At 35.0% G+C, this 25,985-nt stretch overlaps 1 protein-coding gene across 3 annotated transcripts in view; it reads left to right on the top strand.

Annotated features, from left to right (window-relative positions):
• The window catches only part of IMMP2L (inner mitochondrial membrane peptidase subunit 2), an 848,215-nt gene that overhangs the window by 84,488 nt on the left and 737,742 nt on the right, over positions 1-25,985 (top strand). Inside the window, exon 5 of one of the 3 annotated variants that reach the window (XM_041727696.1) lies at positions 23,335-23,460. The exons of the other annotated variants lie outside the window; for them this stretch is intronic. Within the exon in view, the coding sequence (XP_041583630.1) occupies positions 23,335-23,362 (28 nt within the window). The 3' untranslated portion in view covers positions 23,363-23,460. Of the gene's footprint in view, positions 1-23,334; positions 23,461-25,985 lie in introns of those variants that run through there. 3 annotated transcript variants of the gene reach the window in all.

The following is a 25,985-nucleotide window of genomic DNA, read 5'->3' as shown; positions in this document are numbered from 1 at the left end:
AGTAGTCTGAATTCTCTTCAGTTAATTTGCTTATTTCCTCAATCCATTGAAATCATATGTAAATCTCAAATACTCTGTAGAAACTCCTTGGAAAAATTACCACACCTTCTCAATGCTTAAATACAATGGTCACAATATGAATGCTTCCTGATATCTTAGCAGAATCAGACACTATAAATACTTAATCCTTGGAACTTTCTTGTCCTTTGTCATATACTACCTTAATTTTTTTTCTTGGTTTTCCTTTTAGCTCTCTGTTTTGCTGGTTACTTTCTCAGTTTTCTCTTCTTTGTTCTTTGCCCACTGTCTTTGACTTCTTGTCTACTTGACTTCTTTCCTAAGCATTAGGATTTAATTTTTAGTTGTCTACTGGATATATCTACATGATGATATTCTGTGGTTCTTCCAACATAACACAGCCTTCTCCCCATACCAAACGTGCTCTCTCCTTCTGCATATAATTTTAGTTTTTGACATTACTGTATTTAGTTACAAGTCACAGTTAGAGATTTTGCCATCATCTTTATTTCCATTTTCTTACCATCTTCATACAGTTAGATACAGAATCTTTCTTGGATCTACCTATGAAATATGTATTGGGTATTTCTCTGTTCTCTTTTTTATGAAATGAAGCAGTGCTTCATTTCGGATCCTCTCACTAAGATCCCATGTGTTCTCTCTTTCTTTGACTGTTTTCTCTAATATATTTTGCATGTCACTTCCGGAGTTCTTTTCAACACAGTTTAGATAATTAGTCTGTTTAAAACTCGTACTGATTCCATTTGTTCTCTTCTTATGTGGCATCTAAGTCCTAGATGACTCTTCTATGTCTAAATCTGGACGTTCTCTTCTGCATTTCCCTCTCTGAAATCCTTTAAGACCTAAAATTACTTTAGTGATGAAGCTTTAGGCTTCTTAATGACCAGTCAAGCATGAAACTAGTCATCATGCATGAATAGTATGACCTGACAGCCTTCCTATACTCATAACAAATGGTTGAATACATAGTTTACTTACATGATTCTTATGTGAGTTAGGTTAACAAGTAGATTTCTTTTGTTTTTCTATAAGAAAATCCCTGTATTTTGGTTCCTGAGCAGCAAGAGTTAATAACATCTTGGTAACAATGAATGATGTATGCTTTATTTACAGATAAGCTTTCTATACTTGAAAACTAATATAGAGAAATACCTTGGTTGAGCTGTGCAGCTGGCTGGCTTTTATAGGAAAACAATAGATTCTCTGAGGTAATACTAATGTAAGAAGAAAGTAACGCTGGCAGTTAGTAGATCTAGTTGGAGTGAGAAAGAATGACTTTAATTGTTATGTATTTCTTAATATTTTTACAGTTGGTTTTCTCCTGGTTTCTTTATTCTCCTAGCATATTTCAGTTGGATGAGATATTCGTTCTTTATAATGCAACATTATTATTATCCTTCTATGCCTTAGCTGGCAACTGGCTTCTCTTAGGCAGCCTAGTCATTGATGCTTCGAGGAAGAGAATAAATATTAATTGGAGGATGTTACTTGTGGGAGACCTTTAAGAAGTACTAAATATTCTGAGGAAGTGGTTTTTGCTTCTATTTCATGAGTGTTTGTTTAAAATCTAATTGCTTGATTTGAAAGAAAACTAGAGGTCATAAACAGCAATGAATAAATTGTCAACAGGAATATTTTTGCATTTAGTAAGAATGTTTTGCCCTTTTCTCAAAAGGGAAACAAGGCAACAGCCAATCATTATGTTTCAAATGGTAATCAACCTCCTCATCTTTGTAATTCCAAGAAGCCTAGTCATGAACTCAGGATCCAGCATATTGTCTCCAAGGTAAACATCAGTTATCTTTGAAAATTTATTTTCTAAAATCACCTGTACTATGTGTGTTTAAGTGAATGTAAGCAGTGTGAGTCATAAAAGTAGAAGGAAACAAGCCAAAAACTATAGCTGCAACAAAATGCTCTTGTTACAACCAATTCCATCTTTTGTAGAACTGTATATAGTTCTGGACAATATATACAGCTGGAAATTTTAGGACCAGAAGTTTCTGAGGACCTACTATGTGATGAGAATTGTTCTAAATGACTTCTGTATATTACCTTATTTAATTATACTAATAACTGGATGAGGAAAGAAGTGTTATTGTACAATGAGAAAACTATGAACCCTAACTTGCCCAAGGTCACCAGCAAATGCTGGAGTGAGGATTCAGACCAGGGCCTTTTCCCCTCAAAGCTGTACTCTTGGTCATTGCTCTTTTCCGGTAATTAGTCATTTAGCCTGGCACTCAGTCTGATTTTGTAACAATGAACTCTATAGCTACTCCTTTATATAAGACACACACATACAGTACATTTAAATGTATCTCAGGTGTTTTATACAGTAACAGTGTTCACTTTTTGTTGATTATAGTTGCAGCTAAGATATGTTCTGCTAAGCCAAGTAAGGGATTTTTTTAAAATTAAGGTTTTTAAGTTAAAAAGAAGGCTAACAATTTCCAAATATCTGTAAGAGTTTCTCTTCTGCAAGTTCTCTCTACAGCTCCTTACCCATTCCTAAAAAAGCTACTAAAGAGTGACATCTGGCCTCAAACATCATCTCTTTTCTCCACCCTAAACAAAATCAAGCATAGGGATGCCTGGGTAGTTCAGTTCATTAAATGTTATACTCTTGATCTTAGCTCAAATCTTGATCTCAGGGTTGTGAGTTCAAGCTCCACCCAGTGTGGAGCTTACTTAAAAGAAAAACAAAACAAACAAACAAAAAAACAACCCTTCCTCCAACCCCCCTCTCCCCCCCAATCAAGCATACACATTTTGGGATGAAAATCACTATAAAGTGCCATTATCTCTGGCTAAAGGAGGGATTTGTTAACTATCTTTTAACAGGCTAAATAGAGCTTGGGGTAGTAAGTTGAATGTGGTATCTTACACGTACCCGGGAATAGCCTGGCTGGGGGGATTGATGAATATCAAAATCTTGTCTGACAGTGAAATCATCAAACAGGAATTGTAAGGACATAAAAACTCCTGAGGATTTAAGATGTACTGCCAAATAGGGGTCAGCGAGTCAGGTATAGCAGGAGTGATAAGTCTTATTGACCTTTTGAGTGATAGGTAGTTTGGATAGTAAAAGTTAAACCCTTTGGCTGTGTGTTTATATATTATTAGCATACATTTGATAGGGGAGATAGGGTCCACTTAAAATAATTGGGGCTAGATTGACTTGGTTGTGATTAGTTATATGCTGAGAATTACTTTGGTTGTTAATTAAAAAAAAATTTAGAATGTTTATTGTTAAAGCATATAAATAAAGATGTTTCTAAAAATCACTAATAATATCAATATCAACCCTCTAAGAAGATACTATTTTTATTAGTATATGTACTTCTAGTTTTTTTTACATGTGAATGTATACATATGGGTGTGTATATAATATATGCAAGGCAGGATTATGTCACAAATATTTTTGTAGCCTACCTTTTGAAGTACTGCATAGCCCCTGAAATTGATACTATAATGATTGCTTCTAACTTTTGCTAAATAATGCTATGATACAGTTTTGCCTTGTAAACAATAATATGATAAACACCCCTGTAGGTAAATCATTGTGTTATCCAGTTGTTGTTCTGAGTGGAATCATGTTTCCATGATGAACAACAGAGCATATAAAAGCAATTACCAGTTTCTAGAATCAAGTGAAAACTCAGAAACCTATCTCAATATAAAAAATTTGTAGTAGGTTAGAGAGGCAACACCAAAGTCCATGTATAAACAAAGACTTGAAAGAAAAGAAGACTTAAAGAAGCCTTCACGGGCAGCCCTGGTGGCTCAGTGGTTTAGCGCCGCCTTCGGCCCAGGGCATGATCCTGGAGACCTGGGATCAAGTCGGGCTCCCCGCTTGGAACCTGCTTCTCCCTCTGCCTTTATCTCTGCTTCTCTCTCTGTCTCTCATGAATAAAAAAAAAAAAAAAAAAAAAAAAGCCTTCACAATAAACCTGAAGATTATGTTGGTATTAATGATTATAGTCCTTAGGGACACAGTCTGGCAATGTGCATCAAGAGCCCTTAAACTTTCATCTTTGCTAAAATGAAAAAAAAATTATATATTCTAGGAATGTGTTCTTTTATTTTTGTTTGAACATCTTATTGTGGAAACTTTTCTACATGCACAATCTTGTTTCATCTGTAACTCTCACTCACCCCCCTACCCTGTATTAGTTTGTTATAAACCCAGACATCATATTGCCTTTTAATTTTATCATTTTTGTTATACAGTAGTTCACTTTTGAGGAATATATTCTAAGAAAAGAATTTTAAATACTAGAAAAACTTTATGCCCAATATGTTCTTCAGAGAATTATTTATGATGGTAAAAGAAATTGATAGCAACTACCCAGCACTAAGGCAAAATACATATTGTGAAATGCTCACTTGATGGAATGTTATATTAAAGTGAAGCCTGTGAAGAGATTGAGGTAACATGAGTAAAAGCTTATGTTGTTATGTTTTTTAATAAAAATGGAGAATTAAAGTATATAGAAACAAATGAACAAGCAGAAACTCTTCTGGGAAAAATATGAGAGGGGGGCTATTCCAAGATATGAAGTAATGATCTACTTAGATCACAGTTTTGGAAATGATTTTCCCCTCCACCTTTTGCCTGCTGTTCATTGAATTCCCCGTCTTCTATATTGACCATGAATTAGTTTAATGATAGGAAAAATATAACGAACTTGAATTGTGATGAAAGCATGACAAACTATATTTGGTTTTAGATAATTGTACTACATGACTGTAATCATTTATGGTAATTGTGGGAACTAAGTATGAAAACAACATCATAGAAGGATATTCTGAGGATTCCTCTGGATTGCAAAATTTGCAAATGACTGCTCTTATTCCCTCCTTTTCCTAGTTTTACTATTTAAAAAAATAAAGAAGCCAGTATTTATTTAAACATCTCCCACAAATGCATTTACTTATGAAATACAAACGAAACAATAAGAAAATACCATCCTCTTCTACCTTTTGTGAAACGTTAATTGGCATTAAACTTCTCATTTCCATTTGGACTTCCTCTACATTCTTCTAAGTCTTAGAATTTGAACTAAAACTCCTAAACACCTGTGTTTAGCTGTGGAAGAAATATTCTTTATCTAATGGGATTTAGATCATATGGTTAAAATTTCTTTAGAAAATCAAATTATGTGCCCCCATATTTATACATTTGTTTTGTTTGGTTTATTTTTTGCAGTTAAAATATATCAAGTTGAATTATACTTTGTATCTGAGGCTCTGGCTACCTTCTTTATCTCCTTGGCCTTATGCTAGGGTGCATTTCAGCTCGTATATAGGAATTTTAAATTGAAGCATGTTGCCTGGTTTCTCGATGCTTTTTGGGGCTTCTAGACCTGCAATAAAACTATCTGTGAGCTGCACTATGAAGCATTTTTATTTCACTGAACTCTAACAAAACTTTATGGAATTCTCTGAATTAAAGTATTCTCTGATTTTCAAAGTCTGCTTGATCTCAAAGCAGAGAGTCAAGAATGCCTTCTGACTTTAGCAATTTTCTTTATTGCTCTATATTCTTTCTTAGGACTGGGATTCCACACCTGTAATGCTCCTATCAAAGGGCCTCCCTGCATGCAGTTCTTTTTAAGGGCATTACCTGTAACTTTCTGCTTAATAAAAGGGTGTATTTCAAGGGAAAAAACCCCTCTACCTTTTACTCTGTGAAACTAATGATGATAAATAATAATTACAGAAGAGAAACATTTACCTGTCACCTTAGTTGCTGTCACAGGGAAAAAGATCATGACAAGTGTCTCTTAACACTTTTGCCTGGAAGTATCTTATGTCCTTTTTGCTCATATTTTGTTGGTTAAAGGTTGATATGGCCATTCTTAAAAAGGACTGGAAAATAGAGCAAGGATTGACAGGATTGTTTATTTAGTATGTGTGAACACTTTCATAGGTCTTATTGGTTGATTGATTCATATATTTAACCAAAATTTATTGAGCATGTAATGTTTGCTGCTTATTGTTGTATTATAAGTGCTTGTAATACACACAAAACAGACAAGATCCCTGTTCTCCTGGAGCTAATATTTTTGTGATAGCACTATTTTAGAATCACCTTGTCAGTGTTAATCAAGAATCTTAATCGTTTTACCTTATCATCCAGTAATTCCACTTCTGTATTGCTAGACTAAGGAAATACTTTTGAACATGAAAAGAATTATAATAATGAACATTGAAACTTTATTTGTAAAATCAAAAATTTGAAGCAAAAGTCCAGTAGGGAAAGAGTGAACCATAGTACATTTATTCATAGAATACTATGAACCTGTGGGGCCCCTGGGTGGCTCCGTGGATTAAGCTGCCAACTCTTTCTTTCAGCTCAGGTCATGATCTCAGGGTCCTTGAGTGAGCACCACACTCAACAGGGAGTCTGCTTGAGGATTCTCTTTCTCTCTCCCTCTCGCCCTTCTGCCTTCACTCTTTCCTCTCGCTCTCTCTCAAATACATAAATAAATCTTAAAAAATAAAAGAGAATACTATGAACTTGTCAGTTTGTATTGAAAACAGTTGTCATACTTTTTTGTGTGTGTGACTATTTTTAGTGACATTTTAGCATCCTGGGATGAAATAAAGGAGGTAGCCTAATTCATTCTGGAATCGTGGTTGGCAATATGGTGAGGATTTAAAATTGTTAGAATTACTTAGGAGAGTTAGATGTCCCTAAGTATGAGATTATGACTAGTGAGATTGGGAATATGTAGAGAAACTAGAAGTTTTAAATTCTAACAGGATATCAAATCTTTCAAGTAGATATATCCTGAAGGCAGCTGGAAACACAGAATTAGAGATTGGTCAGAGATGAGGGCTGATGTTCTTGGGGATTCATCATTATAGAAATGTTCAGAGCTTGTGGAAGCGAATGACCTATGAAGGAGTGAAGTAGGAGGAAAGTGAATATAGGCAGAGAATCAAAGGGAAGAAAGGATGGAGAGGATCCCAAAGAAAGGGATGAAGAGATAGGAGAGATAGGAGAAAAAATGGTCATTTTGGGAAATTTTTCAGGAGAGAATTAAAAAAAAATTTTTAAGGTTTAATTTTTAAAAATAATTTCTAGGGCAGCCCTGGTGGCACAGCGGTTTGGCGCAGCGGTTTAGCGCCGTCTGCAGCCCGGGGTCTGATCCTGGGGACCCTGGATTGAGTCCCACGTCGGGCTCCCTGCATGGAGCCTGCTTCTCCCTCTGTCTGTGCCTCTGCCCCCCTCTCTCTCTCTGTGTCTCTATGAATAAATAAATAAAATCTTTAAAAAATAATAAATAAAAATAATTTGTATATCCAACATGGGGCTCGAAATCACAACCCTGAGATCAAGAGTCACTCACTCTTCTGACTGAGCTGGCTCAGGTGCCCTGAAGAGAATTTTTGAAGGGAAATAGGGCAGAGAGGCAAAGGAGAAAGGGATTGGAAGAATCATTTTACTGATAATTTAGGACAGGTTTTTTTTTTTTTTTTTATAAGTTAAGGCAGCACAGTGGTAGTGCATTTGTTAAAACAAAGCATTATCATAGAAATTAGTTGGTAGTAACAGCATTCTATAAAAGTTGATCAAAGTACTTTTTATTTAAAAAGTACTTCTAGTGACAGGCTCAACTGATAGAAATAATTTACATTTTAATAGAAATTTAGTTTTACAAAGATGTACTCATATAAGGAAAATTAGCTTATACAACCCTTTTAATGCTACCCAGGTAGTCTAAAATATCAATTTTATTTATTCACCGATTGAAAAAATAATTTATATCTTGGAGATCGAAGCAGGTTAAGTAACTTGAAAGCTGCAAATGACGGTCGGGGGGGAAATGTGGGAAATTTGTTTTAAATATTTTAGGCAAAAAAAAATCTAGATAGTATCGTTCTCTTTAGAAGCTCAATGATTTATATGCTGTAATGCTGTATCTTGAAGCAACTAAAGGACATGGTGAACATTTTTCATATGGCAGAGTATTTCACATGTTGCTTTAAGGGACAAATTAGTGCCGTTTGGGACTTGACAATAACTTTGTGGGAAGAAGTAGGGCATTTGTAATGAGAAAAGTGTAGTTTTTCCATGTATAAAAAAAGGATGTACAGTAAAATTTAACAGTATCCTGTATACCTAGAAGGGCTGCTGTGGCAATTGTGTCCATATAGATCTCTTACCTCAAAACTGTCTAGTTTGAAATGAGTACAGTCAGTATCCTTAGTCAGGCAATGGTTGGAATATATTAAAATTTCTGTTCATGTATTCTCCATTCTTCTCTCACTGAAATCCTTAGCTGGAATTTAACAGCTAAGTTTCTATAGTTTCCTCTTTTTCTTTCAACACATTATGAAAGACTAGGTATCCAGAAGTAGAAAATTTAGGTCTGATTGTTATCATTGATAAGGATTTAGAATATTAGGTTTCTAATCAGGAAAAGACCTGAGAGATCATCTTCATTTCACCATGCTTTTGTGAAGGAAGAATTTGAGGCATAGGAAAGTTAAGTGTTCAAGTCTCAGGGGAATCTGACTGTCAATATTGTGTATTTCCACTGGTTTCTGCTGTACTTAATATTACCATATCTGTGCTAGCTGCATGTAACCAGGTAGAGAATTACCACATTAAGAATGACTTACTGCCTGTTGAAAGAGTTTCTGTAACTGAGCAAGCCAGATGTAGGGAGAAATATCATGTTATATGACAGAAGAGAGAGGGAAGGAAAGCTCCTAGCCATGGGCATTGTCTGTGATTATAAGAAATATTCTGGACCCAGAGTCAAAGGGCCTGAGATTCAGTTCTGACAACTCTATTTATTAACCCTGTGCCTTTGAGCAAAGTCCTAAACTTAAGTTTCTTCATGTATTGAAGAGGAATAATGATTGTTGCCATACTTACTTCACAGGTTGGTGGTGAGAATGCAGGTTCTTGTGGAGTCAAGAACAAATTTACCAATGGTTATGACTACTGTGGTATTATAGGCAATATTGCAAACCCCAGCAATAAAGAGACAATGAAAACTTTTAAAAGTTTTATGAAATTATGGAAGGCCAAAAATTAAAAAATAAAATTCAGCAGGAAATCTGATTGTGTCATTGATAAGTACTTACAATACTAGGTTTTTTACTTGGAAAAAGTATCTGAGTCTTCAAGAAGAATTTTGTCTCCTTTATCCTCAAGGAGATTACAACTAGTTGGAGCTACAATCCTTTAAGAAAAAAGCCTTATGTTATATTAGTGGTAGTGGTTGTTAAAATAACAATTTAGCAAGCTGTTAATCTATACTAGACTGAAAATGGGAAAGATATGTAATTAGTTCATCAAAAAGGAGAAGGAAGATTATTTGCTTAAGAAGGATGGTGGAGATTTTTTTGTCATTGTTTTTATTATAAGCAGGTGCTGTATCTTTCCTGCCCTTCTACTAGAGATAAAGACCCATTACTAATCTTTCAGTCAATAGGAGTTTGAATTTCCTTGATTCATTTGAGGACCACACATTTCATTTTTACCTCTAAAGAGCTGTTTGCCTTCACTTGAGATTTTTGGGTCTTACTTTTAAGACAATTACATTTCTAGCAATCTACATGGATTTTACTAGTTCCAATATTGAAACAAATGATGACCATCTAGTGATAGGGTTTCTGATTGTAACCCATTTACCTTTTATAATCATGTTATAATAGGTTTATACATTTATCACAATGGTATTTTGTGGTTTCTTTTTTTTTATTTTGTGGTTTCTAAGATGGACATTTCTGTTCATATTTCAACATACTTGAAATTGGGATGCATATTTATTTATTTATTTATTTATTTATTTATTTTTTTGGGATGCATCTTTAAATTGATAGCTTCATACATTCTCTGTTGGATTGGTGGTGGGTTTTTAAAAATTTTTTAAATATTTTATTTATTTATTTATGAGAAGCACAGAGAGAGTGAGAGAGGCAGAGACACAGGCAGAGGGAGAAGCAGGCTCCATGCAGGGAGCCCGACGTGGGACTCAATCCCAGATCTCCAGGATCACGCCCTGGGCCGAAGGCAGACACCAAACTCTGAGCCACCCGGGTTGCCCTTGGTGGTGGTTTTGATATGATTATTATTGTTACATGGATAGCATCAATGCTTTAATTGAGTTTAAGTGTATTTTAGGTACTATCATAATTCCCAAATCCTCGATTTAGTCTTAGATACAGAGTCATGGAAGCAGAGCAATAGAAAAAAGTGAAAAACACAGAGAAAAAAATACAAGAAATCTTTAAATGATAGGAAAACATTGTTTCATGGTTTGGTTGGCAGTTTTTCCCTTTCTTATATAAACAATAAAGGAATATCATATGATGATAGAGTTTTGGATTCACTGAAGCATACTATATTATTTTAGCTTGAATAATTTACATGGGATGACTTATGACCTAGTGGAAATTTTAAGAATGTGTATTCATGGAAAGTGATTGTCATTTCAAAACTCATACTTTTAGTTATAGACAGTGCTAAAGGTTACTTTAAAAAAAATCATGACTCTTACTCAAATATAAAATGGATAAGTATCAAAGATTTTATTTAGCTCCTTAATTGAGGGAACCAGTATGATATTACAACTTGTTCACAGGAGAATTAGAAGAGCACATATACAGGCAATTAGGGATGTTGAAATGAATGTACAACAGAAACAAAGTTGGTCAGTATGCATAGGGCAATGATTTTGTAGATTATGATCACCACGGATTCTTTTTTCTCCAATGTGAGAATTTATTTGCATTTCAATGGAAAAGAATCATTTATATTATTACGTGTTTTACACCTTGCAGGTTGTAAAGTTGCTGAAAGACAATAAAAGACTTAAGCACTAAAAAAAAAAAAAATAAAATAAAAAAAAGTAAGCACTGCGGCACCTGGATGGGCCAGTGGTTTAGCATCTGCCTTTGGCTCAGGTGGTGATCTCTAGGGTCCTGGGATCAAGTCCTATACCTGCCTCTCCCTCTGCCTAAGTCTCTGCCTCTCTGTCTCTTATGAATAAATAAATAAAATATTAAAAAAAAGCCTTGACTTATAGAACCAGATAACCTAGAAGGGTATACTAGTCAGGATACCCACTAATAAATATTAATATAATATGTAGCATTTTCAATAAATATGTATTTATATCATATATTGATAGTATTATGACAAAAATGTCATATATATATTTTTAGACTATTTCACAGTCTTTCACATTGTTTCCTGACAAATCTTAGAGATTAGAAGGTTTCCCAGCAGGCCTTTTACTGAACTTGAACTTGTAAGGGAGGATTATATTCACACTATACTAGAAAGATCTTTATGTTTTCTAATGGCCTTTTCCTTTACCACTCATTACCCTATATTTTAGCTGTATTTTAATGTGTTACTGATTTGGAATTTCTCATTTGTATCTTTGATTTGTAAGATCAAATTTAGCCCAGATATCATTTTTGGGTGGAGAAAAAATTCTTTAAAAACCTTTTTTTAAAAAAAAAAAAACCTTTTAAAATCAAGAATCTACTAATACTTTTTGATCACCTACCTTGTAATGGCCCAGTTAATTAAAATAATTGCATTTGTCTCAAGAATGAATTCTTAGTAAGAAGGCTGTGCAAATTAAAAAAGAATTCTAGCAACACTTTTTTAGCAATGTTCTTTTGAAATGTTATGAACAACAGATATTTGCAATGAACTTGTCTATATTTGAAAAAAGAGTCTTTGTGTTTAATGACTTTTATATTTTAGTGAGCTGAGAATGAAATGTTTTTCACTACTTTATGTGATTAATCTTAAATATGGAAAAATGGAAAATTAAATGTCTTTGGAGGGCAGAATCAAAATTATTATAACAAAATACATATTACTTCAAAATTGAGAGTAAATTAAAATTAATTTTCTTACTGTTTTTGACTCACTAATTTAGGAAACAAGTATTCTCATTTTCTGGTAGCTGTATGACTGACAAATTGTCACTCGAGAATTATTTGATTCAAATCAAAAGTGTTTCAGTTTATTGTAAAACTGGCTCATGTCGGTTTGAGGATGTGTTGAATGTATGAAATGTATGAATGCATGAAGTTCTTATTGAGCATCCAGATATACTTATTTAAGTATTATTATATTTGTCACATTTTTATTATTATATATTATTGTGTTATTATATTAATACACATTTTGAGACCTAATCTTTTACATGTAAAATTTTGGCATTTAATTTGGGCTGAACTTCCCAAACCATAGGGAGATACTCATTGATTCATTAATTTATTCAGCAGTTATTTATTGAATGCTTTCTATATACTAATTACTTATGAATGCATCTTATTTTAGGGAGCTTTTCCTTTTTACAATTAAAAGAACAGGAATAATTGAGTTTATGAAATAGTCATATTTCAGTTAGCTTGAGACATTGATTGTAGGTAGGAGGTAGCTAATCACCTAATACCTGCACTACTCAAAACCACCCTGGTGACAGCTGTCTCCCCCCACCACCCCAGTCTCTTTTCCTTATCCCTCACTGACTCAAGAGCAGGTAGTCAAGCCCTGGAGTTGTTCCATATTCACAATAAAGTGAGCTATTCATTTCATTCTTTTCTATAGGTAGCATTTACCTTTACATGTATCAGATTAAAGTAAAGCTACAGTTTACTGTGAATATTTTTATACTAATACATGTTACAGCATTTACTTATATATGTTTAATAGATTTGCAAATGTGTATGTGAATCTATTACCAATGACTTTTTTTTTGGTTTTAAACAACATCTGAAATCAAAGTGTTGGCAATGTTGGTTTCTTCACAGGCTTCTCTCCCTGCCTTGTAGATGACTGTCTTCTCTTTGTATCTTCACATGATCTCTCCTTTGGTTGTGCACATGACTCCTTCCAACTTTCCTCTTAAGAGGATACCAGTCATTTGAGATGAAGGCCCACCCCGATGACCTAATCTTAATTACCTCTTCTTCTGCTAATGGGCCTTTATGGAAGTTTTTGAGGGACATTGGTGTTGGTCAAGGGAAAGTCAGAGGAGTAGGTCTACTGTAAGGGTTGGGAGAAGGCATAATGGATAAGGTACATAGAAATGAATGGAGGTAGTAAATTTATAGGAGAGGTAGTCAGAGCAGGAGACTCTGAAGATACTGCCCAAGGGGGGAAAAGAAACAAGCTAAACTCTTACACGTTTGGTTTCTTGTGGCCATAAAATGAAGAACACAAGTATTTGTTAGGGTTTTAATGAAAGCTGAATTGTGCTGATATCACTTTCCATTCTTGTGGCAACAAACTCTTACCCATGACCATGACATTAGGGTGAGAAAAATCACATGCAAATTAAGTAATTAGAATTGGAGCAGCTGTTTAGTTGTGGCACTTCAGATGGGGAATTTGGTACAGGTAGAGCCCTAGGCAAAGTAAGAATTTGTTGGTTTAGTGTGTTTTTGAGTACCTACTATGTGTCAGGTACTGTTCTAGGTAGCTGGGATAGGTCAGTGAACAAAATGATATAGATGCCTGCCCATGTGGAGATTAGTTTTTTTCTAGTGACAAGAGATTATTTAAAATATATATATATATATAAAATAAATGTCAAATTATATGGCATATTAAAATATAAGTTTAGAAAAGAATGATCTCAAGGGGATCCAGGAGCGTTGGAGGAGATGATGGCAGGACATAAATGGAATGATAAGTTGGCTTTGAGTTCAAGGATGGTAGCAACTTGATACTCAGATTTCCTTTTCTTTCCTAGAACTCCAGAGGATGGGGGTTGGGCCTGCCCAAGAGAGATTAGTGGCAGAGGAACAGGAAGTCAGTTGTTGGGTATTTTTCAACATGGTAATAAATTCACTAATGATAATAATAAAAGATAAGCCTCTGATGCTCATTTGTCCTTTCTTTTGAGCAAGAGAAAATAAAATCTTAAAGAAAAAGGGGCAGGAAATTGTCAGAATTTAAAAACTAGTAATCTATTGAAAATGAATCTCATTTAGGAAAGATTTTGATAGTATTTGAGTCACATGCTTTATAGGAATTTTATGACAGTTTTGTGTAACAGGTTTATTGAGGGAATTCTAAGTTTCATTTGCTTTCAAAAGACCTGTATAAACGATGTTTCTTTAAGAAAACTGCCTATCTTCACGGCTTGTTAAAATAATTGTTTGCTTCTGGCTTTTAATTTCAACTGAGTCCAAGCTCATTCTACCTGCCACACAAGAGACCCATAGGTCAAGCATGAGATTGAGCTCCTTTTATGTTAGAAAGAGTGGGGGAAGGAGGGGGCTGAGTCAAAAGGTGACCAACATCTGTTGACATCAGAGAAGGTTGTGTAACTTCTTTTTCCGTGGTCAGTTGATCTTTGTGTGTAAGAATCTGGTCACGTCATTCCTGTAAATATCGAAGATAGCATAGTCATGTATGTATGCACTACCTTATCTCCCATCCGAGGCAGAATTCTGATAAAAAGCAGTTTTTGCAAATCTTTGCTTGTAGCATGTCTAAGCAGAAGTTTCTAGCCATAGATCACAGCAGCAAGGGAAATAGAGGCATTATGGACTCAGGTTAAGTTTCACCTGTAACAGCCTTACTGAATGTGATGCATATATATAGTCATGGAAGATTATACGAAATTGTTGCTGATAAGAACCTTACAGTAAGACTCAGAATTAAACTATAAACCTGCATCTTGATTAATATAGAAATGTTACTAGGAAAAGATAAGTCTAAACTATTCCACATATCACTGAGTAATGTAGTATCTCCTAAAGGTATCTCTCTCCCTCAGCTCCACTGCCCATTAGTGCCCAGAATTGTTTTAAGTCTGTATGTAGAGACACCATTAGTTTTATATTCTCTGTGACCTATATATTTTCTCTTATCTTCTGCTTAAGCCTTCCTTTTAAGCAAGTCTTTATTGATTTTTTTCTTACGCTACTAGTGATATGTCCAGAGAAAATGTAGGATTTCTTTATTGATAAAGTAGAATTTAGGCATTTTGTTTTGATTATATAGCATTTCAATCACTGATTATGCACTATTAATCATTTGTGGCCTTTATGTGATTGGTCTATTTCATAGGATTTCTTCCTTTAATACTAAATCAGTTTGCCTTGCTTTTTCTTTTCTTTCCTACTTTGCTTGTTCTTGCTCCTCCTTTTTCCTTTTTCTTCAGTTAATCCTATTTTCCAACCTTTACCCTTTCAGCAATGCACAAAAAGGATCTTCTAATTTGAGCTCTGAAACGTATCTGAAAATGCTCAGAATGTCTTGGAGAATGTGCTTGAATTCCCATTCTCTATTCATACTTTCAAGTTTCATTACTCTCAGTCTTCAGCTTTGTGCTTCTTTGTCATTCACCATGACCTTGTATGTATTTGCTCCTTTGAAGGCTAAAGCAGCTTATACTAATGTATGTATGCATGTATCTATTCTTTTTTTCTTTTTTTTCCATCCTTCTTCTAAGAAGGATGTGGGTGAATTTGTTAGGAAGGAGGAGAGAGGGTATGATTTGCTCACTTGGGGAGATACTCCTATCTTCAGCAGGGAGTGCCAACAGTGGCAAAATACACGAGGAGTTGTACTTTTATTTTTGATGCAGGCTTTTCCATCTCAGAACGATACACTGTAGTATGCTTAGGGATCTGTGAGAGCACAGTTGTTTTCCTATAAAGCAGGAGAGAAGAGGGTAGTTGGGAGAAGGGAAATGGAAAAGGAGGTCCTATGTGAGAGGAGCTTTATCACATAGATTGGTTTTAGCAAAGAGTTTATATGGAATTTGAGGTTCTGGGAATTGATTCCCTTGAAAATATTGTGTGTCTAACCACCTTTTAGAAAGGCCTTCACGTCATTATAGGAGTAGACATACTGCAGGTAGAAGACCAAGTACATTGTACTATGTATGTAGTTTCTGTCCTTGATTATTACTCGTACTCTCTTGCTTGTGTTAGAAATAAATGTACATTATCATCAGGGTTAAGTGTGACTTGTTTTCTGAGGGTCAGAAGTGTATAGATATCATCTGTGGTGCTGGGTTTGATTTTAAGCACTTGACAAAGATGTTGCCGTGGAAATGATGATGAAGGAAAGAGAGAGAGATGGAGAAGAAAGAAAAAGGAAGTTAAAAATAATTTCCCAAAATTCAACACTATTCACTGATACTAGAAAAGTGCCATAGACTATTTTAATCACTTTACATATGATCTATCTTTATTTAGTCATATTTAGATCCTAAGAAGCAGGTTACTATTATTATTCTCACTTTACAGGTGAGGAAACTATGGTGCAGAGAGGTTACGTAACTTGCCTAAGCTTCTGAGTGGTGAAGCCAGAATTTGAACCAAGTAGTATTGCTTTAGAACCTCAACCACTATACTCTCTTCCTGCTGTGCATATGTATATATGTATCATATGACTACATATGTGGGTATGTGTACATGTACATATTTGCCTGTGCATTAGCTGAGCCAGAATATAAATATGGGGTACACAATAGATAAATAGATAAATGAATAAGGAGACTATTTTAAATTATGACAAAGGGTATTATAATTAATGGAGGAAAAACAAATTTGAGTTTGATAATGGGGAAATATAGAAAATAGTAACCTTATTTCTCCCAAGTGATAAAGAAACTTGAGTTTTTTATAAAAATTCTGTCTTTAACAAAATTAAGGCTGTATATATAATGTTGTGTGTTATTTTTAGAGAAGTCATTTAGAAGCCTAAACATTTTTTTTTACCTTTTGAAATTTGATGCTGTCAAGATGCACACCCAATATTTTTTTAAGGTCCAATTTTTGCACATATAATGTCATTTAAAAATTTCCTCCCTTTATAAAAGGGATGGAAAATCAAATTATTCCCCTTTTAATTCACCACTTCTTTCTTTTGTGGCTGTTTAGAAAGAAGTGACAATGCATTAAGTGTTAAATATTTACAATAACTCCTACATTTAAAAGTAAAAAAGGAAATGGGTAGCAGCTGCACATATTTGAATTAAATATTTTGAGATTTTGGATTTTTTGAGATTTTTTAATAATTTCAGCCTTTTCAATGTTAGAACATTTGAAAAACAGGGATTCTGAAGCCCCTCTTAGAGATTTTTTTTTTTTTTTTTTTTTAAATTAACTTTTATTGGTGTTTAATTTACCACCATACAGAAAAACACCCAGTGCTCATCCCGTCAAGTGTCCACCTCAGTGCCCGTCACCCATTCCCCTCCAACACCCGCCCTCCTCCCCTTCCACCACCCCTAGTTCGTTTCCCAGAGTTAGGAGTCTTTATGTTCTGTCTCCCTTCCTGATATTTCCCAACATTTCTTTTCCCTTCCTTTATATTCCCTTTCACTATTATTCATATTCCCCAAATGAATGAGAACATACACTGTTTGTCCTTCTCCGATTGACTTATTTCACTCAGCATAATACCCTCCAGTTCCATCCACGTTGAAGCAAATGGTGGGTATTTGTCGTTTCTAATTGCTGAGTAATACACCAAAGAAACAAACAATCCAATCATGAAATGGGCAAAAGACATGAAGAGAAATCTCACAGAGGAAGACATGGACATGGCCAACATGCACATGAGAAAATGCTCTGCATCACTTGCCATCAGGGAAATACAAATCAAAACCACAATGAGATACCACCTCACACCAGTGAGAATGGGGAAAATTAACAAGGCAGGAAACAACAAATGTTGGAGAGGATGCGGAGAAAAGGGAACCCTCTTACACTGTTGGTGGGAATGTGAACTGGTGCAGCCACTCTGGAAAACTGTGTGGAGGTTCCTCAAAGAGTTAAAAATAGACCTGCCCTACGACCCAGCAATTGCACTGTTGGGGATTTACCCCAAAGATTCAGATGCAATGAAACGTCAGGACACCTGCACCCCGATGTTTCTATCAGCAATGGCCACAATAGCCAAACTGTGGAAGGAGCCTCGGTGTCCCTCTTAGAGATTTTGAGGAGAGTTTGATCTGTAGCAGCCTGGACTGAGAAGGAATGTAAAACAGTACACGAATATGTCATCATACTCAGAAGTGTACAGAGGATGATTGATAAATATTGGAGCACTGTATACCTTGCTGTACCAAGTCACTTCAAGTTTACTGTGTTTCTTGGGGCTTTGTTTTTAAATCAGAGACCATGATTGTGTCCTCTGCATCCTTGACCAGCCTACTCAAGTGTCCTCCTCTGCCGACAGGGCTAACACTCTGAATGTATTGAAGGTAGCATGGTACTTTGGTAGATTTGTAAAATAATTTATTCTATTTTATTTGAAAAATGGGTTATTTTATGGGGCATAAGTATAAATAATAGAGGGATTCTTGTCTAATTGATTGTGTGGTCTTGAGTGAATCATCCTTTCTCGCTTTTATTTTCTCATCTTTAAAATGAAGAGGATTGAAGGAAGTAATCTTTAAGCCTCCTTCTTAAAAAAAATCAATGCCATTATGTGTATGTATTTTTACTAACTGATTGTTTTGTTGGAGGTTCTGTAAAGGAGAAAGTGAAGTGAAAAATCCTCTGTATTTCCAAAGCAAATGTGAAATTGAGACATTTTAGATGATAGTGTGAGGCCTCTGTTCCACTTTGATACTGTTTCTGTCAACATAGAGACTTTTGTTCTTTTGTACTTGAATGGTAATTATAAGTAGGTCCAAGCCAGCTCCATTTAACTTTTCAATTCCCAGGACTTGCTTGGGCACAGCAGTTAACTATATGGGGGAATTGAATGTTAAAACACTTATCCTCCTATGATGTACAAAGGATTTACTGGCATACAATTTTAGAAAATTCTGTTAGTATTTATATTCAGCCTTGTAGTATTCTGAGCTTTATTAGCTGAATCGAGTCCTAGTTTATTCGTGCCAGACTTTTTTGTTGGTACTTGGCAATCATTTGAGGTAGCTACACATACATATTGCAGCGAACACCTGTGCCTGCTCATTAGCACTGGCCATTACTGAAGGTTAGAGATGTACTTTGTTGCCACCCTTAATCTGAAGGCTGGTTTCAGAGTTATTTTGTTCAATATCCTGGCATTGATGAAAGTTTATATTGGGAGCAGAGGGTCATTAAGAGGGTAAAATTCAGTATTGAGAAGGTCTAGAAAATCAGTCAACTGCAAATGATGAAGTTCTCAAATATATGTCCCTAAAGCTACTTCCAGTGATTGAAGCTTGTTTTGAGAAGGCAAAAGCCTGAAATAGTTTTGACTGTAAGTTCCTGTGGATAAAATGCACTACAGCTACCTTCAGACCAATTTCTAGTACTTGGTTGGTGGCTCCCCAAAAGGAATCCCTACTCTGCAGTAAACATCTATATATATATCTTTGGGCATTTTTATGATAAAAAACTCAGACCACATTACCTGCAGAGCTCTCATGCATTTTCATTCTGCCTTCCTTATTTTATAGTTAGATGTGTATTTGTCTTTTTCTTATATCACATGCAGACACAGATGTTCCCTCCCTAGGTCAAGTCTGGGAGTGTGGTTTTGAGGAGGTGTGAGGACTCTTGAGGTAGAGAGGGTGCCTGAGATGGGGACCTTGGAGTTTTAAAACAAGAATTGGAAGAGACCACTGGGAAGCACCATTTCTGAAAAGCAGAGATGAAGATATTAGCTATGGAATAAGTGGCTAGAATAGCTACATAAGGAGTCTTACTTCCAAAGGAAGCAGTTCCAGAAGAGGATTATATACTGAGATGCAGAACAGCATGGTTTGAGATTAGTCTGCCCTGGGTCTAGCCATAGAAGGGCCAATTCTAACTGCTGAGCCCCACCTTGATTTGTGACATTGTGTCCATGATTCTTCATTGTCAAATAATGTCTTCCTATGAGTGTGAAGCTCCTCTGGGGGGCAAGTAGTGTTTTCCTAGTTCTTATTGTCTTGATGCCTACCATATAGAAGACAAAAATTTCTTTAATTCATATTTGCCAAGTGGGGAATAGGGGTTATAACTTCCATTTTATGTGGGTGTGTGGGGTCTGGATGTGGGCATGAGAAGGTTATTGAATAGCTTATAGTCATACTGGTCAGCATTTGTCTTGTAGAAAGAAGAATGACCAATCCAATGATTCTTTTCACATTGACCTTTGTATGCTTTCTTTTGGCTATCAGCTTCATCCGGATTGTAAACAATAACCCAGAAGAGAAAGGTTTTATATTCCATTATCATTTCTTGCAGCCACACAGTTTTGTGTGAATAGGACAATCTCAAGTAAAAAAGAGATTGCTTATTTTGAATTGGATTTCCCAGGAAATAGTTCTTAGCCTTAACTTTGATTACAAGTAGAGCTTTCGTTTCCTGTAGGGTTGTCAGACATTATTATAAAAAGAACTATGTTTGGAAACAGTATGGGATACCTGAATATAATAATTTAAACTCTGAAGCCCCTATAATGAAACAGAAATGGCACTCTATTAGAAAGAGTAGTTCTATAATTTTTAATGTTTAGGATCTCTTTCTATGCTTAATATTCTATGGATTATATTATGGTATATATGTAATAGTATTCTTTGAAACCATTAGAAAGTTATTTTAAAAATAAGTAATATGTACCTAGTGCTAAACAACTGAGTAATTTTGGGTTGAAAAGTACTTTAAAAATTTACTATGATCATAACTCATACTGATTGGCCTTTAATAAGTAACTCTGATGGACTGGTTTCTGCCTCAGGAATAGTTTGCTTTTATAAACTTCATAGAATAACAAGGAACAGATTCATACATGCTTATGTGAAATAATGGTAAAGAAAATGTAGGAATTGAAAAATTAGAGGAACAGCTTTTTCTGACATGCAGGTTGAGAGTGAGATTACCATCACCATAGAAGACCTGGTACTGTTAAGATCACTGGTATTTTATGACATGTATGGTAATTATTCATAGACAGACTTGTCATATTCATTTGTATAGGTTGCACATTGCATAACTGTAGTGAGATACTATTCATGTATGAAGAACCTACATGTCTATATGTGATGACTCTTGGGCTTATTAATGAGATAGAAAACACTCCTTTACTATGGGAGCCTACTTGCTAGAGGGCCAGATAGATAATAAATAAATAAAAGACATATATATCAGTTTAAAATAAATGCTATATAAGTAATTAAAACAGTGTGATGTGGTAGTAATTTGATGGCAAGATTAAATTAGGTGGTCATGGGCAGCCCCGATGGCCCAGCGGTTTGGTGCCGCCTTTAGCCCGGGGTATGATCCTGGAGACCCGGGATCGAGTCCCACGTCAGGCTCCCTGCAGTGAGCCTGCTTCTTCCTTTGCCTGTGTCTCTGCCTCTCTCTCTCTCTCTCTCTCTCTCTCTCTCTCTCTCTCTGTGTCTGTCATGAATAAATAAATAAATAGAATCTTAAAGAAAAATAAATTAGGTGGTCATGAAGAAATACTAAAATGAAAAGAAATGGTAATTTGAAAGTAAAATCTTTGCTAAGTGACACCATTAAATTTATTCTGTATTCATATCTTTTGAGAGTGTCGTTTTTATACTTTTGTTACTGAGGGTACTAATCTGACACAGTTCTTTGCTCTCTGGATTTTTTTTCAAACTGTTATAGCAATGAGTTGTTTTTTTTTTAAAGATCTATTTTGCCTGATTTTCATAAAAAAACAAGTAAGTGTAGTTTTGTATAATGATCTAATATTAAATTCTATGAGTTTAACTCAGTGGCAGGATTCCACATAATAAAACAGTTTTTAAAAAATTGAGTGACTTTATTTGGATTTTTACATAATGAGAAAAATTCTCTAAGTATTCAGTGATTATATATAACTAAGTATGAGGAGAAAAGATTTGGAAGATAACTCAGACCTATCATAGTTAAAGATGTTTATTTAATTTAGCTTTTCTAGTTTCTTTAAGAAATACCATGAGGAATGATTTTGCTTTTGTGTTATTACAACATTTGGTTAAAACTGTTCCCTTTTTGAGGGATAATGTAGTTCCTTTCAGCCTATTTGTGTGTGTGTGTGTGTGTGTGTATTAAAAAAAAAACATTTCCACATCATAATGTGGTTTTATGTCCATCATTTTTAATGGCTTCAAAATGGAAGATCAAGTTGGTATGCTACAATTTCTATAATCATTCTATTTTAATAATTTTTAGTTAATTCTGGAATTTTACTGTTACCAATAATTTTGTATTAAATATTTCGTGGCTTACAGCTTTTTTCCTTAATATTGGAATATTAAGTTAGATTGTCCACATGTGAATTTCTAAGTACTAATTTCTTTGTTGCCCAAAAAGCATAAACATTTTAAAAAAGAAATTAGGGAAGGGGCACCTGGGTGGCTCAGTTGGTTGATTGTACCACTCTGGGTCATGATCTCAGGGTTGTGAGATGGAGCCCAATGTTAGGCTCCCTGCTGGGCGTGGAATCTGTTTAAGATTCTCTCCTTTCCTCTCCCTCCTCTACAAAAACAAAAACAAAAACAAAAACAAAAAACAAAAACAAAACAAAACAAAAAAAAACCGAACAGAAAAAGGAATTTAGAGAGGTTTTGGTTTTATGGTAATTCAAATTATGATTAGGCATTATATGAAAGTTTTAACTGGGAAAAAACAAGCAAAGAGAAATTGGAAGAGAAACTATAATTCTATGGCTTTTCTATAAAATTTAAAACTAGAGGTTTAGATAGAGTTTTGGTAAAATCTGATGCAGGCAACTCTTAGTAAGTTGGATAATCAAAGCTTGGAATTACTTATATTTATCAAAAAACAATTTTAAGATTTAACTGATCTAATTTATCTTCTCATATCTTAATTTCTGTCTCTGGAATCCTCTGAAAACTTTGGTCTAACAATATAAAAGATAAATGCAAATGGTTCTTTAGCTAATCTTCAACTCTGGCAAATTGTTTCTTTCTCTTGTCTTCAATTTTTACCACATTTTTATGGATCTTCCACCCTCTTATATGTTCTGCTACATTTTATGGACTTACCCACACACAGATAATACTTAAGAAATTAAAGAAATGAAGAATAAATAGACTGGAAAGAACATTTGTAATTTTGTATCCTGCACATTAGTTTTTGTCAGCCTATTATGGGTAGATGTCAGGGTGCCATGAGCTCTTCTGACAAAGGTTTGTAGATGAATAAAATTTATAATAAATACTTTATTATGTATGAGAAGACTGAGACCCACTGAGCAAAATGACTTGTTCATGAGTGCACAATTTTCTGTTCCATTGGCCAGTAAAATCTTAAGAAAGTCCAAAATGCATGAGTGATGAATATTATCTAAGGATTGCATTTCTTTTCTGGTTTATCTAGGTTTTGTTTTCTAACAGAAGCTCTATAAATCCTGGCTGTATCCTATGGAAGTGCTGCATGTATAATGACCACTACTGAGATGGAGCCCCATTTGTTCTCAAGATAAAAAAGGACATAACATATTTAAATTTAATAGTGTCTATTGTCTATTTATTTCCTGTAGTAAGACAAAATGGTAAAAATAATCACGCGCGTACAAGTTCTTACTTTATACACCTAACATTCAGGAAAATACTTGGCTACCCTACTTAGATCTCTTAAAGCTTATTTTTGTAAATGAATAGTTTAAAACATTATCCCATTACTTTTCTAAGTGATTAATTTTACTCGTTTTACTCAAGTAAGGATTTTGACTTGAGCTTAGAATATCTAGTAAATTAAGGAATAGCTGATAAGAAATTTGTTTTTATTTTTCCCATAGACTAGCATCAAGAGATACTCTGAGAGCTATAGGTCTGTTAAAAACTCAGATAAAGCGCAGCTGGGGTGGCTTCTGTTTAGCGCTGCCTTTGGCCCAGGGCCTGATCCTGGAGACCCCGGGATCGAGTTCCGTGTTGGGCTCCTTGCATGGAGCCTACTTCTCCCTCTGCCTGTGTCTCTGCCTCTCTCTCTCTCTCTCTCTCTCTCTTTCTCTCTCTCTGTGTCTCTCATTAATAAATAAATAAAATCTTAAAAAAAAATAAACTCAGATGAAAAAGTAAAATATTAGACTAGGCTAAAAGGCATACTTGATGATATCCTTAGCTTTCCCTAAGACTTTATAAGTTTACTTTCTTTTTAAAATATTTTTTTTATACCAGGTAAGAGAGGAAGAATAGTATTTTAGTTGAGTTATTTTTAGAAAAAATGGCAGTAGTTTTCAGGCATAAGTCATTTAGCATACTTAGGATGCACGTTGCAGAAACTGTGAAAATATCAAATACATTTTCCCTAATGTTAATAATTTCCAAAATCTTTATGTATTCTCCAATTTTTTAAAAAACTTAGTATTCTAATCAGGATCTCAAGCAGGACTTTGTTATTTATGAGATAAAGCCAGAGAGACAAAAACTAGAGTGGCTCAAGGCTATAATGTCCCCCCCCCCCCCCCCCCGCCCATATTTGCTTTGTATACATGTGGCAGCAGTAACTGAAAGCAAACTACATCATGATCATGCTTGCCCAGGAGCTCACATTCATCCATGTGATGTTAACACTAAGACCCTATGTCTTCTGATTTGAATCTGGTCTAACATACTTTCCACAGTGCTGTGTTAACCCTCCTGCAGTGAATTTGCTTCTTGGGTCTGAATTTCTCTAAATGTGAGCTGATATGTCCAATAAAGTAACTTATGAAATTATTTGCCACCATGATAGATGTTTATGAAAATCTCAAAAGGGATCTCTGGTAAGATACCATTTTTTCTGAAGTTCTGCTACTCTTGAAGGACAAAATTTAGCTTTTGGAATCTTAAGAAATACAGTGTTTCATCTGGGTTGGAGTTCAATTCTGTGTATCTTTAAATCCTTTACTTAATTCACCCAGGCAATTATGAAAGGGTGCTGTTTAATAAATATGAAATCAGGGAAGATATTGTGAATTAATTATTTTTTTTAGCTGACTTTCAGCACTTTTGTTACTTACTAGGTGGATATTATCCCGCTGCTCTGAATTCAGGAACCATGCCTAGCACCATCTGGGAGTGCCAGAGCTTCCCTATATGTATGGAAAGTGCTTGTTCAAGCTGCTTTGCCAGATTCTTTTTATTCAGGCCTTGCTTCTTTGGATGGTAGGTGACTCTGGCAAAGTACACTTTTATTTTTATTTTTTAAAAGATTTTATTTATTTATTCATGAGAGTCGCAGAGAGAAAGGCAGAGACACAAGCAGAGGGAGAAGCAGGCTCCCTCTCAGGTGCCTGATGTGGGACTCGATCCTAGGACCCCAGGATCACGACCTGAGCCAAAGGCAGACACTCAACCACTGAGTCACCCATGTGTCCTCAAAGTACACTTTTAAAAAAGAGTAGGGTAATTGTTTCTGAAGATCAAAAGAAGGGGTCCTTTTGTTAATGGACTTTATTTCTATTCTATGCATCTGTATGTTATCTTAAGGCACATTGTGGAAACTCAGTGCTAAGAATTTTCCTTGCACAAAGTACTGAATGCTGATAAAACTGAGAACTTTTGTGTCCTAACTTCAGTCTTATTAAAGTAAATTTTGAGAACAGTCAGTGCCCGCTTAGGCTTTTAATTTTAATTTTGTTAAAAAATAGTCTTAAACAGTGTAATTTTCAACCTCTTTAAGGCAGCTAAGAGTTAACTGAGTACCCTGAGTTTGAGAAAACCCTTAGGTTTTCTTGCAATTATTAGCATGGCTCCCCAGCTTTGAGAAGATTTCCTAGCATTGCCCTATCATTTAGTGAATCAGACCTTTAAGAACTCTTAGTTCCAGTAAATGGATCAGTGAATGTCTATACACGCACCGACTCACACTCTTTCTTTCACATACACATTCATGTGTCTGCCCCTATCAATGTGCATCTCCCTCCTTGGGACTCCATGGGGACTCATAAACTCTCTCCTGACCTTGAGAACCCCTGTATTAAGGACTTCTACAGGTAATAGTGAAAAGAGAAAAGAAAGATTGTGGGTTTTTTGTTTTGTTTTGTT

Source organism: Vulpes lagopus, chromosome 13 (assembly GCF_018345385.1).
Source record: "Vulpes lagopus strain Blue_001 chromosome 13, ASM1834538v1, whole genome shotgun sequence".
NCBI classification, from domain to species: domain Eukaryota; kingdom Metazoa; phylum Chordata; class Mammalia; order Carnivora; family Canidae; genus Vulpes; species Vulpes lagopus.
This window is presented reverse-complemented; position numbering and strand designations above follow the sequence as displayed.